The sequence below is a fragment of the Lycium ferocissimum genome, chromosome 10 (genome assembly GCF_029784015.1).
Source record: "Lycium ferocissimum isolate CSIRO_LF1 chromosome 10, AGI_CSIRO_Lferr_CH_V1, whole genome shotgun sequence".
Lineage (NCBI taxonomy): Eukaryota > Viridiplantae > Streptophyta > Magnoliopsida > Solanales > Solanaceae > Lycium > Lycium ferocissimum.
The window spans coordinates 32,418,109-32,432,311 of record NC_081351.1 but is presented as its reverse complement, the minus strand read 5'-3'; the positions used below and the strand labels follow the sequence as shown (position 1 = coordinate 32,432,311).

At 34.6% G+C, this 14,203-nt stretch overlaps 1 protein-coding gene across 3 annotated transcripts; it reads right to left on the bottom strand.

Moving 5' to 3' along the window:
• Positions 1-1,458: 1,458 nt before the first annotated feature.
• Positions 1,459-5,154, bottom strand: LOC132033435 (uncharacterized). 3 transcript variants are annotated; one of them, XM_059423412.1, is made up of 6 exons: positions 4,920-5,154; positions 4,111-4,385; positions 3,916-4,027; positions 2,594-3,818; positions 2,345-2,491; positions 1,459-2,254 (listed from the first exon to the last, which is right to left on the bottom strand). In XM_059423412.1, exons 3-6 carry the CDS (start codon positions 3,967-3,969, stop codon positions 1,761-1,763), a joined length of 1,920 nt encoding a protein of 639 aa, XP_059279395.1. In that variant the 5' UTR covers positions 3,970-4,027; positions 4,111-4,385; positions 4,920-5,154; the 3' UTR covers positions 1,459-1,760. The 3 variants fall into 3 exon arrangements, with proteins under 3 accessions (XP_059279395.1, XP_059279396.1, XP_059279394.1); XM_059423413.1 differs by having other exon boundaries at positions 3,916-3,980; XM_059423411.1 differs by having other exon boundaries at positions 3,916-4,385.
• Between the last annotated feature and the right edge of the window lie 9,049 nt (positions 5,155-14,203).

The window sequence follows — 14,203 nt, the reverse complement described above, 5'->3', positions numbered from 1 at the left end:
GTGATATGGTGATATCTATTAAAGGGACCATCAAAGAAAAATTCTGTTTATTTATCTGTCAAAAAATATTGATTGTTCAATTCGTGTTTATCCATTGGTCTTTCATTGGAAAAAGATAGCCCAAAAATAGACAGAATCAGCCTTGTGAATTGCTTGCTGTTTGAGGATATTACCTTTATTTTATTTATCTCCTAAATATCCTAATTCCTAATCAATAGAAGGTGTGGAAGATTCTATAACAAGCATCTTTAAAGCATATGGTTTATCAGTTTCGTGATGCTCTTGGCCCTATTAATCCAGCAATGCGTTGTCAATTTTGTCAAAAGATTATTCAACTTTCCAAGCTAATACGTCTCAATTTTATTGGTTATAAATGAAAATTTCAGTCCACACAAACATTGGAAATTTATGACTACAAGAATCATGCTTGTGTGGCTCAAAAGAACTTTTTTTCAACACTTGAGATTTTGACCTTCACCCGAAGAGCACGATGCATTTTTGGATTGTCTCTCCTCTTTAAGTCAAAGATTCTTCTCTTCTTTTTCTTTTTCTTTATTCCCTTGTGGGAACTGGGAAGTTTCTTGCTTTCTTTAGTAAAGGTGAATGATTCTAGTTTCTTGTTTATTATAGCTTCAGAAATTGAACTTCCAACCAGTGGCGGAGCCAGGATTTTAATTCAGAGGGTTCAAAAATATAAAGAAGTAGACAAACGAAGGAACCAAGGGGGTTGAATATCTACTATATATACATAAAAAATAATTTTCTATCTTGTATATACAGTATAATTTTTCACCGAGGGGGTTCGGATCTTGGCCCTTACTAGCTCCGCCCTAGCTTCCAACTGCTAAACCTCAAATATAGTGTTTTCTTTTCCGTGACCAGCTCACTACTGGGCAAGCCACCCACTATTAGGAGTGATCGAGGGACCATCCGATCCTAAAATGTTAAATTCATCGTGGGACATAGTTACCCTGCTGAAAAAGACATTATTGCGATCATTTTGGGTATTTCACGTTTTGTTGACTTGGCTCGAACCAGATATTTTTGTTCATTTCACCTATAATCAATTAGATGACCAACTACAAAGGAGTATGTTGGGGATGGATGAAATACATCCACACTAAACCAGAAATTTCGAGTTCGAAAGAATGAACAGTTCTTCATAGGAAACACTTTCCCCACCATTTGTGTACCCTTTACGTGATACAAATCGAAGTTGTGCGGATGGTTAAACTAAAAAAGAAATGAATTAATCAAATTTTAGTTTAACCTTTGCATTACCTATCATATGTTCTATCCAAATCACAACAAATCAGCCCCTTAAGGAGCATAACTCCACTATTTGCATTGTATAACTTCTGCCTGTGAAGCATTTCTAGCATAGATATTTCAGCTTTTACTCACTATCTGCCAGCAAGATATTTCCTAGAAGTAGATCCAAAGCTATACTCCACGAAAGATCAAAAAGATTTAACACAAGATTCAATATCAACCAGAAACAGAAGCTAAGTATGTTTATAACGGTGCAAATTAATGTCGAAAAACATGCCAAATTGAACAATCATAGAAAGCCACAAGTAGCTGGCTTTCAAACAAGACTTCCTGAATACAATGCAGACTGAGGAAGAACCTTCACAAATTAATTTGAAGAACAAATTAAAATAGATAAAACAAAATCGAAACACACTGAAACCATGCTTTCTCGGGTTGCACTGTCCGAAAGCATGAAACATTTCGGAACAAGGAGATGCTAAAGCACATCACTTTGCCTTGGAAGACTGATGTTGAGCTCGGCTTCTTAGCCTATGCCTGCTCTTTTGCGCAACACTGGCGCTGCTCCTATACACACTTGAAGATGAAGAAGCTCCAGTGCTAACTTTCCTGGTTGCTCTTCTATGAGTGCCCCGAGTGCTATTGCCCAATGCTGCTTTTGCAACTGCTTCTGTTCCTACCTCTCGTGCCTTTTGTGAGTTGATTGGCTGTTTGTTTAAGAAAGCTAGCTGTGGAAGCAGACTGCGAACTGCCTTTCGCAGTTGGTCATCACTTATATTGATCTGAATTGGATTTCCCAATAGATTCAGAGCCAGCAGAGAGTTATAGTTTGCCACTAGCTGACCAAGCGCTTTAGTAGTTGTTATCTTGTTGAAGCTCAAGTCTAGAACAGTCAGCTTCAGAAGCCTGTGGAGCCCTTCTATATCACTTATTTTGTTACCGGCCAGGTAGAGCTCTTTGATGAGCGTACAATTTGACAAACCTGATGCAATTTGAAGCCAAAGTCACATATATTGCCAGTCGCCAAACAAGACAGTTTATCATGGGTGGAAGGTCTAAGGATGCCACATACCTTGTCCAATTCGAGAGATTCTGTTGTAACTTAGGTCGAGCACGCGCAGACGTGTCAATTCCCTGAGTCCTTCAATTGTGTGAATCTTGTTCCTTGATAAATTGAGAACATGAAGACCCTTTGGTAGTGATCCTGGAGTTATTTGAACTGCATTGCAGTAGGAAACATAAATTGTGTTAAAGGGGCTTTCTATGACCATGTCCAGTAGCCTAAATTTAGTTTAGTACTAATTGTCCTTTGATTACATACCTATGAAGTTGCCTGATAAATTGACAGATCGAAGGCTAGATAAGTGCGACATGGCAGGGATAACTTTCAGACCAGTGCCTGCGATGTGAGCAACCGTTGAGGAAGAATTGAGAGAACGGATGACTGCGTTAGCATGTGCAACCTCTTCCGGGACATTTATATTCGGATGTGGACTGATGAGAGATAAGCTTCTTGCTGGTGATTTACTAGCATCAACCTCATCTTCAACATGATCATGCTCATCAATTAAGCATGGTGGATGACTAGGAAGTTCATTCACCCATTCATTGATTCTCATAAACCTAGAGGATTCTTCGGGGAAAGCAACCCACTGATTTTGTGGCCAAAACCCACTTACTCCTCCTTGGAAGTCATCCAAAACCTCCTTGCCTTTATCACGGCGCCCTTTGTTCAAGGATTCTCCCGTGAACGAACCAGGAGATCCCAAGTTGCTCGAGTCCATGCCTTTCCCTAGTTCTAGTGTATCCGAGCAGTACCCGCCCTGCTGGTTTAGAGCCGTCTTGATTGCTAGTTGTTGGATAGTACCTGTTCCTTGTAGGTTCCTATGGCTCCATAGAAATAGTTTCCACCACAGTTTCCGACTTCTGGATGGTAGGAGTTGGGTTGAAGAATGCTTCTTCAACATAACTTTGTCAGCACTACGATGCGTCAACACAGAATTAGTTGGACTTCCTAAAGTCATTTTCTCAGCTAATCTCTGCATCTCATCAAAAGATTTAGACTTAGAGAGTGATAACTGCTCACTGAATTTAGTGAGCATATCCCTCATCGCTAAATCGGAGCATGATCGCTGAAGCCTTGGCGAAGCCCAAGATTCTACTTTACCAAATCCTGGATCACTAATGTGCCCACTTTTCACAATCTCCTCAGATTTGTTATGATCCTGGTGATTCATTTCACTTTCAAATGAGCAATTACGATTAATCTCTTCGTTGAATGATTGATCACCGCGTGCTTGCAGATCAAAATCAGAGTTGTCCCTCTTCATGGACAAGCTTTCATCATGCTCATCTTCTCCTTCATAAGCCACCTCTTCTGTATCTCCCTTAACAGGACTTTCATGATTCATTACCTTGCTAGAACCCCCAAAAGGTAAAGGAACAACAAAGGAAGACGATTTTGAGTCATCTGTTATAGCAGTAGATTTTACAGAACTTTCAACTAGTACAGGCTCATCAGCAGTTCTTGGAACTCTCTTATCTCCCTAAAAATGAACAAAACATAGAGATCAGATGAAAAATCACAAAAATAACATGCATGCTCAAAGAAAAGAAGAGCTGAATTGAAAAAATGGTACCCACCTTATCTTTCCTGCTTCTCCCTACTGGACCACAAAAGCAGTTGCAAATTGCCATTTTCTTTCACTCTGAAAATCAAATTCTTTCTTCCAATTTGTTAGCTCCTCCTTTCCAACTAATCTTTCAACCCCACAGAAAAAAAAAAGTTTTGATCTTTGAAAGTTTACAATTCACATGTCAAGAAAAAAAAAAGCTTACACAGAATTACAAAAAGATGGAATCTTGAAAAAAGCAGCAGCTTTAGTAGATGGCAAATTAGCCGTAATCAATAGGCAAACGCCAAAGCAATGAAAGAGCCCAATTAGACAAATAAGGAGAAGAAGAAAGATAATGAAGAAGTGAAACTCCAAGAAGTATCCTCCTTCTAGCCTCAACCCTATCCCATTCACCAAAAGAGGGAGAGGACTTCACTCGAGTGTTGGCCAGAGTGTTAACTACTTCTGCTTCTCTCCAGAAGCTTCACCAAAATTCCCCTGGAAAGAAAAAACAACACCCATGAGAATGAAAATTTCAGAACCTCATTCAAATAAATAAATTCTGACTATATGACTCTGCACAAACAATAAAAACATAAGGGGTTTGCCTTAAAAAAGTCCATTAGCAACCTCAGTATTAGTAAACAAGAAAGACAACAACAATATAACCAGTATAATTTCACAAGTTGGGTATGCTGAGGTAAAGTGTACGCAAATCTTATCATTACAGGCTGTTTTAGATAGACCTTTGGCTCAAGTAAAAATATTTCAAAAGCAGTTTGAAAAAAGAAAACGTGTGAGTAGTAAGCAAGAAAGAAAAAGGATAAAAAACTAAGAGATCCTTACATATGAGCTGACAACAACCTAGGAAATCTGAAAAAAGGAAAGTAAAAAACAGAAAAAAAAAAAAACTGGAATCTTGACAGAGTAAAGAGAGTTTTGAATACATTACAAACAAAAACCAAGAAAGAATTAAAAGAAAAAAGAGAGACAAAATTCATAGGTGGTATCAAGTATCAATCAAAATTGTACCTCTCAAAGAAAAAGTACGCCAGGCTGTAACTTCGATGAATCCAATGAGGATCAAGAATTGGGGTCAAAATAATTATTTCAGGGAGTAAAGAGAGAGTCTTTGTCAAAAGGGAGTCAAGAAAAGAGAATTGGGTATTTTTTTTGTTAGATAGAAGAGGTGAGTGAGAACCAAGAGAAGGTTAGAAGAGACTTGAAATAGGAAAAGAGAGAGAGAGAGAAGAGAGATATGAGATGAACATACGCGCAGAATACACGGTGTCTGAGGTAACAATGACCTGCGGCCACACAACATGATGCTGCTGCTGCATACGACAAATCGTTTTTACTTTTTGTGCAAAAAGTATTTAGCATTCTTTTTTAAAAAAAAATGTGTTTAGTTTAGGATAGTTGGAAAATGACTTTCGTTAACAAAATATCTTTTTTGCCTTTGGAGGAAAACATTTACCTTGGAGATGTTACTGTATTAGACACCACAAAATATTCTCTTAAAAGAGAGATATTTTCAGGAAAAAATGTGTCCTACTACATATCAAACCAACGCCGCACGTATCTTTTACATCGGTTGATTTACACAAATATCTCTTTTTTAGTCACAATTTAAATTTTATCCTATTTTAAAAATTTGTATGTATATAGAAATTATTCTTTCGGATGATACTGGATTTGGATTTAATGGTTGTTCATATGTTATTGGACCTTATAAACAACATATTAGATTTGTCATCTAAAATTTGCAAAAACATATAAAATTTTAAATTTGTGATCTACCATTTTCTTCATAAAATTTTCAATTTGGTTGGAAAAAAAAAATCTTTGGACCGTGATTTAAAAGATCGGATGATATTGATTTGGATTTAATGGTTGTTCATATGTTATTGGACCTTATAAACAACATATTAACTTGAATCGCGTCGGACTTTGGATGGTAAAATGCTCTCGGATCAGAAGCCGAAACCCTGGGAATGGAATTAGGCTTCGAAATTGTATCCAAGATGGGTGACCAACAAAAGAAAAAGGCATCCTTCCGTCTCAATTTATGTGGCATTATTTTGATTAGGCATAAAATGTAAGAAAGAAATAAAGATTTTTAATATTTATGGTCTAAAACAAATCTTATATATTTGTGTGGTTATAAATAATTTACTAAGGGTAAAAGGGAAATTTTAAAATTAAGTTGTTTTCAATTATAGAAAGATGTTCTTTTTGCGATAGACTAAAAAGAAAAATATGTCGGATAAATTAAGACGGAGGGAGTAAATGTGAGACTTAAAAGCTTCTACAGTTAGAAAACCTTAAGTTTCGTTAAATAAGATTGGTTATTTGCTGGGCGTTGTTTAAATGGAAGTGATTTTTTTTTTCCATCCGGTGTTCGGTATCCGTATTGGGGCCCAACTAAATCCTGATTCGTTCCAGGTAGTCCCACATTGGGAGGCAAAGCACTCCCTAACAATGGTGACTCCGTACCCAAGGGGGCTCGAATTCGAGACCTCTTGGTTAAGGATGAAGTAATACCAGTCACTACACCACAACCCTTGTTGGTAAATGGAAGTGATTTACTTACCTCTGCTGGCAAATGGTAACGTAATACCTAGTTACTCCAAAACATCTTTGTCCACTTTCAAATTCTTTAATATCCAACCACCGCTATTAACATCTTTTGTATTAGTAAATTTTGTTAATCAGCACAAGTTGTTATACTTTTGAAAATGATATGTTCTTTTTCTAAATACCAGAAAATATATTGTTACACCTTAGAAATTTCGCGTCGTTTGCATTATAAGTAAAATAACGTAAGCCTAAAGTGGATATGAAGCCCTTACAAGGTTAAGGAGGGTATCTAATAATTTTAAGTATGTACCTTAAGGTTTCGGAGTTAAATGAATCGGCGGAAGTAAATTCGTTGAAGGTTAGGATTGGTGTCATGTTTTTGGGAAGATTTCGTGTCATTGAGCTATGCATTGCTTAGCATTACCTTGAGGTGGAGTTATAGGGCTCCTTAGATGGTTAGTGAAGTTTTATACAAGTGCCAAGAAGGTTTCATAAGGATTGGAGGTCAAACGAATCGAAAAGAACGCATTTTCGCGAAATCAGGAAATTTGGGGCAATATGCGGCCGCATACTTAGTATGATGTGCAGCATATTGGCCGCAAACTCACCTACTTTGAGGTGCACACTGCCTCAGCACTATCCTCACTATGCTGAGTGAGATGCGGTCGCATACTGAGTATGCTAGGCCGCATCTCGACCGCAAACTCAAGTCGGTGAGGCGGTTTAAAACCTTTTTAAGTTCCAAGAGACCCCATTCTTCACACCCACTTTCCACACTCTTCTCCCCATATTTTTAGAGAGTTCTTGAAGGTTCTATAACATTCCAAAACCTTCCACACCATTAAAAGAGAAGATCAAACACCAAAACCTCAAGATAATCCATGGAAGATGATTGTTCTTACTTCTCTTCAATGTTGTGATGAACTTGATCTTGGGAGAAGTTGAGTGAGGTGAAGTTCCTCTATTATAAGGTATGTTCTCCATCTTATTTATATGATTGAGTTGGCTTAAAGGTTTAGTAACTCTTGGAAAGGAAAAGAATCAAAGTGGAGAAGTCACAAAGTATTGAATTGAAGTTGATGACTATGAAGTGAATTTGAAAGGAAATTTTGGATTGAGTTAAGATTAATTTGAATATAATTCCTTGACTATGGTATTGTTGATGTTAATATTGTTGTTTGGGAGTTGTTTTGGAATATAGTGGAAGTTGATAAAATAGGGGAAGTGCTGCTCAAATTCTGCTAGCTCGTGTTTACAGAAAAGGGCCAAATATACTCCTATACTATTAGAAAAGGGCTAAATATACCCTTCGTTATATTTTGGGTCCAAATATACCCCTGCCGTTATACTATGGGCTCAAATATACCCTTCCTCCATTAAAGTTGTCCACCTTGAACATCCTATTCCACGTGGCAGTGACATTTGATGAGGTGGATGCCACGTGGCATTGCCACCTCATCACCCCTAACCCATTTTTTTCTCCACCCCTTTTCCATCATTAAAATTTCCACCCCTTTCACCGCCATTGCCACCATTACCGTCATATACTTATAGCTCTAGAAAATCAAATTCATTTTTGAAGGATTTCGTTTGCTACCCAACTCTCTTTCACTTTGTCTTCTTCCTCTCCGTTCTAATTTTATTCTTTCTACCAGATTCAACTTCACACCAAGGTTTCTTCTGTTGCTAATTGATACTTTTGTCCATATAATTCAATCATTAAATTTTCACAGTCTAATAATAAAAGATTAAATAAATTGAAAAATCACAAATTAATTTTTTGAGAAAAGAAAAACCACGACATTGATGGAAACTTCGAAAAAAAAAAAAAAAAAATCACTCTGTAAATGAGTTTAATTGTTGGGTTTTATCTACTATCCCTGCATTATCTTCTTCAGCATCAAAACAAAAGATTAACCAGTAGATTAAACAAACTATGGGTAGACTTTTTAGCAAAAAGCAACGAGTTCTCGTAAAGAAGGATCCACTGTTTTTATTCTGATGCCAATTAAAATTATAGAGTCATGATATACTTACAAATCTAGAAAATCAAATTTATTTTCTAGAGCTATAATATATATAAAAGCGAGGAATGGTGGCAATGACGGTGAAGGGGTGAAAATTTTAGTGGTAGAAAAGGGGAGGAGTAAAATGGGTTAGGAGTGATGAGGTGGCAATGCCACGTGGCATCCACCTCATCAAATGTCACTGCCACATAAGATAAAATGTCCAAGATGGATAATTTTAACGGGGAAAGGGTATATTTGAGCCAATAGTATAACGATAGGGGTATATTTGGACCCAAAGTATAACGAAGGGTATATTTAACCCTTTTTCAATAGTACAGGGGTATATTTGGCCCTTTTCCGTTTTGTTTATTACTTTCTCAGCCATATCATCTCCTAGCACTACTTCTTTAGTGATCTTAGAGCATATTTTGTTCTGCTTGGCAAAAGTTTTTGCTAATTTTCCCTTAATATTTTCTCAAGGATTAATAAGTATCATTTTGATCCCTCAACTATTGATAAATTGTGATTTTAATTCTTGTAATATCTTGCTAAGCACATCTAATCATTAATTGATTGAAATGTGCGTTTCTGCTGAACTGTTCCTTTATATAGGAAATATGTTATATTTTAGAATATTTTTAGATCTATGTTACTGTCGAATATAGACTAACAATACGAGCTTAACATACTACATGGCTAATTAAAGGGTAGAACCATTAACAATTATGGTAAAATTGTGAATATCACAAGCAAAGAGGTCAAACTTTCAAAGTGCATGTTTGCATTAATTGAAGGTCAAATATGCTTAGTTCAATAACACTAGAACTAAATATTAAAAAATTTATCTCTATTCTTAATATATAACTGTTTTATATAAGCAAGAAGAAGTTTCCATTAAGGACCCGAAATTGAACTCTTTTTTTTGGTTCATATAAAATTAGTGTAATATATATGTATATCGAGTTTAGGTATTATACATGTATTGTCAGTGCAAATTACAGGAGAAGATTACGAAGCTTATGAAATACTCCTATTTATGAGAAAATTAAAGAAAACAACCAAACATTATACTCCTTCTGTTTCAATTTATGTGAACCTATTTGACTGGGCATGGAGTTTAAGAAAGAAAGAAGACTTTTAAACGTGTGGTGTTAAATGAGTTACATATATTTTGTGACTAGAAATTATTACATAAAGGTAAATTGCTTTCAAATATAAAAATGAATCTTTCATTTTTTTTCACTGACTAATAAGAAAATATGTTCACATAAATTAAAACGGAGAGAATATTAATTAATAGTAATTTTTATATATTTATACTGATTTGTAAGTGGAAAGGATGAATATATATATATATATATATATATATATATATATATATATATATATATATATATATATATATATATATATATATATCCAAATATGGGGTCCGTGCAGAGCACGGGCTAAGCACCTCGAGTGATTGCATATCTCGCTAGGCGAAGATAGCATACTAGTCCTGAATCCATTTAAACCCAAAACTTTCAACGTGGGGCATAAATTTATGAGAAAAAAATCTATTAAAATTGCAATAAATAGTTGTACATATAAACCCATAACTTTAAAATACCACAACTTCAATACTAAGAACCTTCGTAAAGTTTAAATTCTGTATCCATTCACGCTACCCGCTAGCCAATGAACAAATGGTCATAGTCTCACGCTCACCCTTGAATAGAAGTTTCCATTTAATTTCTTTCTTTTGCTTTAATTCTTTTTGAAGAATTGTACATTACAGCAAAGTCTCCTGCGATTTGACTGTAGTGTCTCGCACATAATAATATTTAAATAAACATTCTAGAATTAGGGTGGTATAAATTAAATCTGAAAAGTAAGTAGCAGTTGTTAAATATGTGCATCAAATAAAATTATGGAGTATTAAAATAGATGAGAAAATTTAGAAACGAGGGATTTCTTTTTCTTTTCTTTTTTTCTGAAGAAACTGCTTGCTGTCTAGATAAAGTTTAAAAGTAAGACCGCAATATATATGTTTACACACTAACGTCAAATAAGGCTGCGACGATAAAAAACTTTAGGCAGTGGCAGACTTGCGGCTCGTTTGGTCGTGGAACAAGCTATCCCTAGATTAATTATTTTAGATTTATTAGCCCACCCTCAATGTGGGATAAAAATAATGCTACAATTTGGGGATTGATTATTTTGAGATTTTATCTCAACCAAACATCAAATAAGCTCATTTCAAATTTAATCTTGGAATCAATTATCCTTTATCTCTCGTATCAATCGAGCCCTTAGACCAAGATTAGTGGGATACAAAGTACAATTATATTTGTAAAAAATGCTAAAGTTTTAACAAAAAATTAAATTATGATGTCAAAATTTAAAAAATTCAATGAATTTAATGTAAGAACATAAAGATCAAATTTAAATTTTGAATTCGCCTTTAGCCATCCCAAGTTAAGGGTTCAATCCTAACTAGAAATCAACCATCTTTTTGTGTAAAAACATGGAAATTGGCATCAGCAATGAGCCAAAAACAGAAGAAATATGCAACTTCAAAGTCAATAGATGAATCTCTACGCTTTATTTTATGTTCCCTTTGCGTTAAAGTGACCCAAAAAAGTAACATCACATGAAAAGTGATTCTGTCGTGTTCAACGAACCTTCCTCACGAGATTCTTTTATGTTTTAGTTGTGCATTAATACATTTTACATGTTATTATATTAGAAATTTAATGTACAACTACATGTTGTTGCTGGTCTAACATAAAAAGATTATATTCTAAGAGTGTTCAAAAGTTAACACTTCATAATTAGGTGTGTTCGATCAGGAGGCCAACTCTAATTTCCTTTTCTTCTGGTTATATTGGAGTCCTCTAAAGTTCAAAAAATCTTGGCATTCAGTTAGAAATCTAGGTCAATAATTTCAAAGATGGCATGATCTGTTAACGTTTCTTTAAGGTGTATTGGGATGAAAAAAATTATATTATTCATCATTTTAAATGAAGAAGCAGGTTTAGTGAAGTGTAAATGATTGTATGTAGTTTTATAAAAATGAAAAAATAATCTACCTGCAAATAATCTTCGTTTTGCTGTTGAATTAGGTGGTCCGACTTATATATCTCGAGTCCTCCCTACTCTTGTTTTCTTCATTCAACTTTCATTTTATTACACTTATAAAGTCATTAATTATTTTTTTTAATGAAAAAAATTAATCGACTTTACCTAAGTACTATGAACGTCACAAAATATTTTTTTATAATAAAAAAGTCTCTAACCTTTTTTGATAACACTTATTATGATACAGACAATTGAATGATTTTTTTGTTACAAGAAGAGGTTTACCACGTTTCTTTTCCAAGTGAGTGAGATTTCATTAAAAATATACAAAGGCTTTTTCTAGAATTACTGCCCAAAAGCGAATAAAAGACTTAGTAATATCTATGGTGAAGACGAGATCTTGGCATAAAATGAAAAGTTTCCTAGCAATATGAGTTTTTTATTTCGCTTTGCCGCCTATGTTGAGAATGGGTCTCGAGAAAGCGGTCCGTCTTTCATCAAGGCATGCTATGATTTTTTAGGCTATCACCGGGGTGGAAGCCCAATAATAAAGGAGGAATTGACTGGACCTAACACAAAAAGAGAAGCTCACCTATTCTTACAAAACGGAAGAAAAGATCAAACACTTAACTGTACGAACACTTGCATGAATTAGGAATCTTTATACAAATAGCCAATTGAATTCATTGTTTACTTTTCTAGCCAGAGTATAGATTATATATTGATTATACACTATTTTACACATATTGCACTTGAATATACATATACGATAGATCTGTTGGCTATTTCAGTTTAAGCGGTTGGATGATGACTATTTAGATTAGTTATTTCATGAAACTTTATGGGGAGAAAAAATATATTAACATATTAGCCATTTTTTTTAGCAAAGAAAAATATCTAGACAAAAATACCCTTATTTAAACACGAAAAATATTTAGGTATAGTGTGTAGGAGTTCGAAACTTTTGCAAATGAACCTATCATCTTGCTGGAGTTTTAAATTCTATACAGGTGGAGCTTCATCACAGACTGTATTTGAGTTTAAAATTCTTAAAGGTGAAACTCCATACTATGCTAGATTTCCAACTCAATGTTTAAAAGAAAAGTTTATGTTGAAGTTTTTCTAGCAAGGTGTATTCCAACTTGAGGTAATAAACACAGAATTCTAACTTGTAAAATTGAAGCTCTAAGACATAGTCCTTGAGTTTAAAAGATTACACCATAAATGAAATAATTCTTTTCACATTATTTCACCAATTGGTACCTCTTTTGAACGGACACATTTATAGATTTACTTTCCAGAAAATTGTCCTTAAATTCAGAAAAGAATCATGGGTGAAACAATCTTTTCCGAACTAAAAATCCAAACTTTTAATTAATGATGAAGGAATCTCTAACCCTCCATCACACCCTGGCTGGTGTGTCCTTCTATGTTGTTCTTTTTCTTTTTTATTCTAAAAATAATTTACTCAATGATTGATACTAGCTTTGAGTTCCAACAGTTGCGGAGCCAAGATTCATAATAAGGGGTGTCAAAAAATATAGACATGTTGCCACCAAGGTTCAAACCCGTGGCCTTACCAAATTTTTGCAACCCCTTAACCGCCGCTAAACTTTAAGAACTTGTGACAGAATGGTCAACACTAAGATACATACTTATAAAATCAAAATTCACCTATCTATACAATGTAATTTTCCGGTGAAGGGGTGTCGATTGACACCCCTCAGGCAAGGGTAGCTCCGTCCCTGGGTTCCAATTAATTCAATTGCATAATATTGCTAGCAATGGAAAGAATGATTTTTAGTAGTTAATTTTTTTTTATTTTTTTTTTTTATATTCTTAAAATACAAACTCAAAACATCTATATCTATATATAATATCAATCTAGACATAGACAAGGTGATGTGGCACCTCTCTTTGGCCAGCAATGCCGTTTTTCTTTTTTCTCCTTTTTTGGCAGTTTTTCCTTTTTGTCTCTACATAATTTACTAAGTAATTGGATTAACAAAAGCCTCATATATTAAAGATGGCTTTGCAAGAGTCCAGGCCATGTACACCTTTGCATAAATTCGAAGCGACCCTTTGATTGCCCACGTAACCGCAATTACTGCTTTTCAGTTGAGCCTACAGCCGTTTTACAAATTTACTGATTTTATACCCTCTAAGCGTTTGAGTTAACTAGATGTTTGCAATGCATACAAACAGCAAAAAGAAGCTATGTGAGGTTTTTGAGAACATCAATTGAGAGAAACACCAACGAGAAGTCGTGATGTTTTCCAAACCTATTTCCCGTCAACTGCCACCACATGGTTGACACTTATTTGAGAAAAAATATTAATCACTGAGTGATAATTCATTTGTTTGCCTCTTAAGATTATTTTTTGCTCTATGCATATCTTTTTATTCTTCTTTTCATTTTGGTTGTGATTTTCTCCCTATGTTGTGTCTTTTTGACTGTGAACTAAAATATTTAATAACAAGATATCGTGTATGATCTAATTTTTTGAAATCCTCATCCAATAAGTTAGTTTTTGGTTATCCTGTAATTCTAAGCAAGAACATAATATATAGAATCTTAACTTATTTTCTAATTACAATGATCTTATTCGTAGTTCCTCGATTTTTGTAATGTATTATTTCTTGCAACAAAATGGTGGACAAATA

Bases quoted from the DNA above. Each gene is read 5' to 3' on its own strand.
- LOC132033435 (XM_059423411.1), bottom strand. From the start codon at position 3,969: ATGGCAATTTGCAACTGCTTTTGTGGTCCAGTAGGGAGAAGCAGGAAA. The intron at 3,819-3,915 runs GTGGGTACCATT...GTTCATTTTTAG, and splicing joins GGAGAAGCAGGAAAGATAAG to GGAGATAAGAGAGTTCCAAG. The intron at 2,255-2,344 runs GTATGTGGCATC...AAATTGCATCAG, and splicing joins AATCTCTCGAATTGGACAAG to GTTTGTCAAATTGTACGCTC.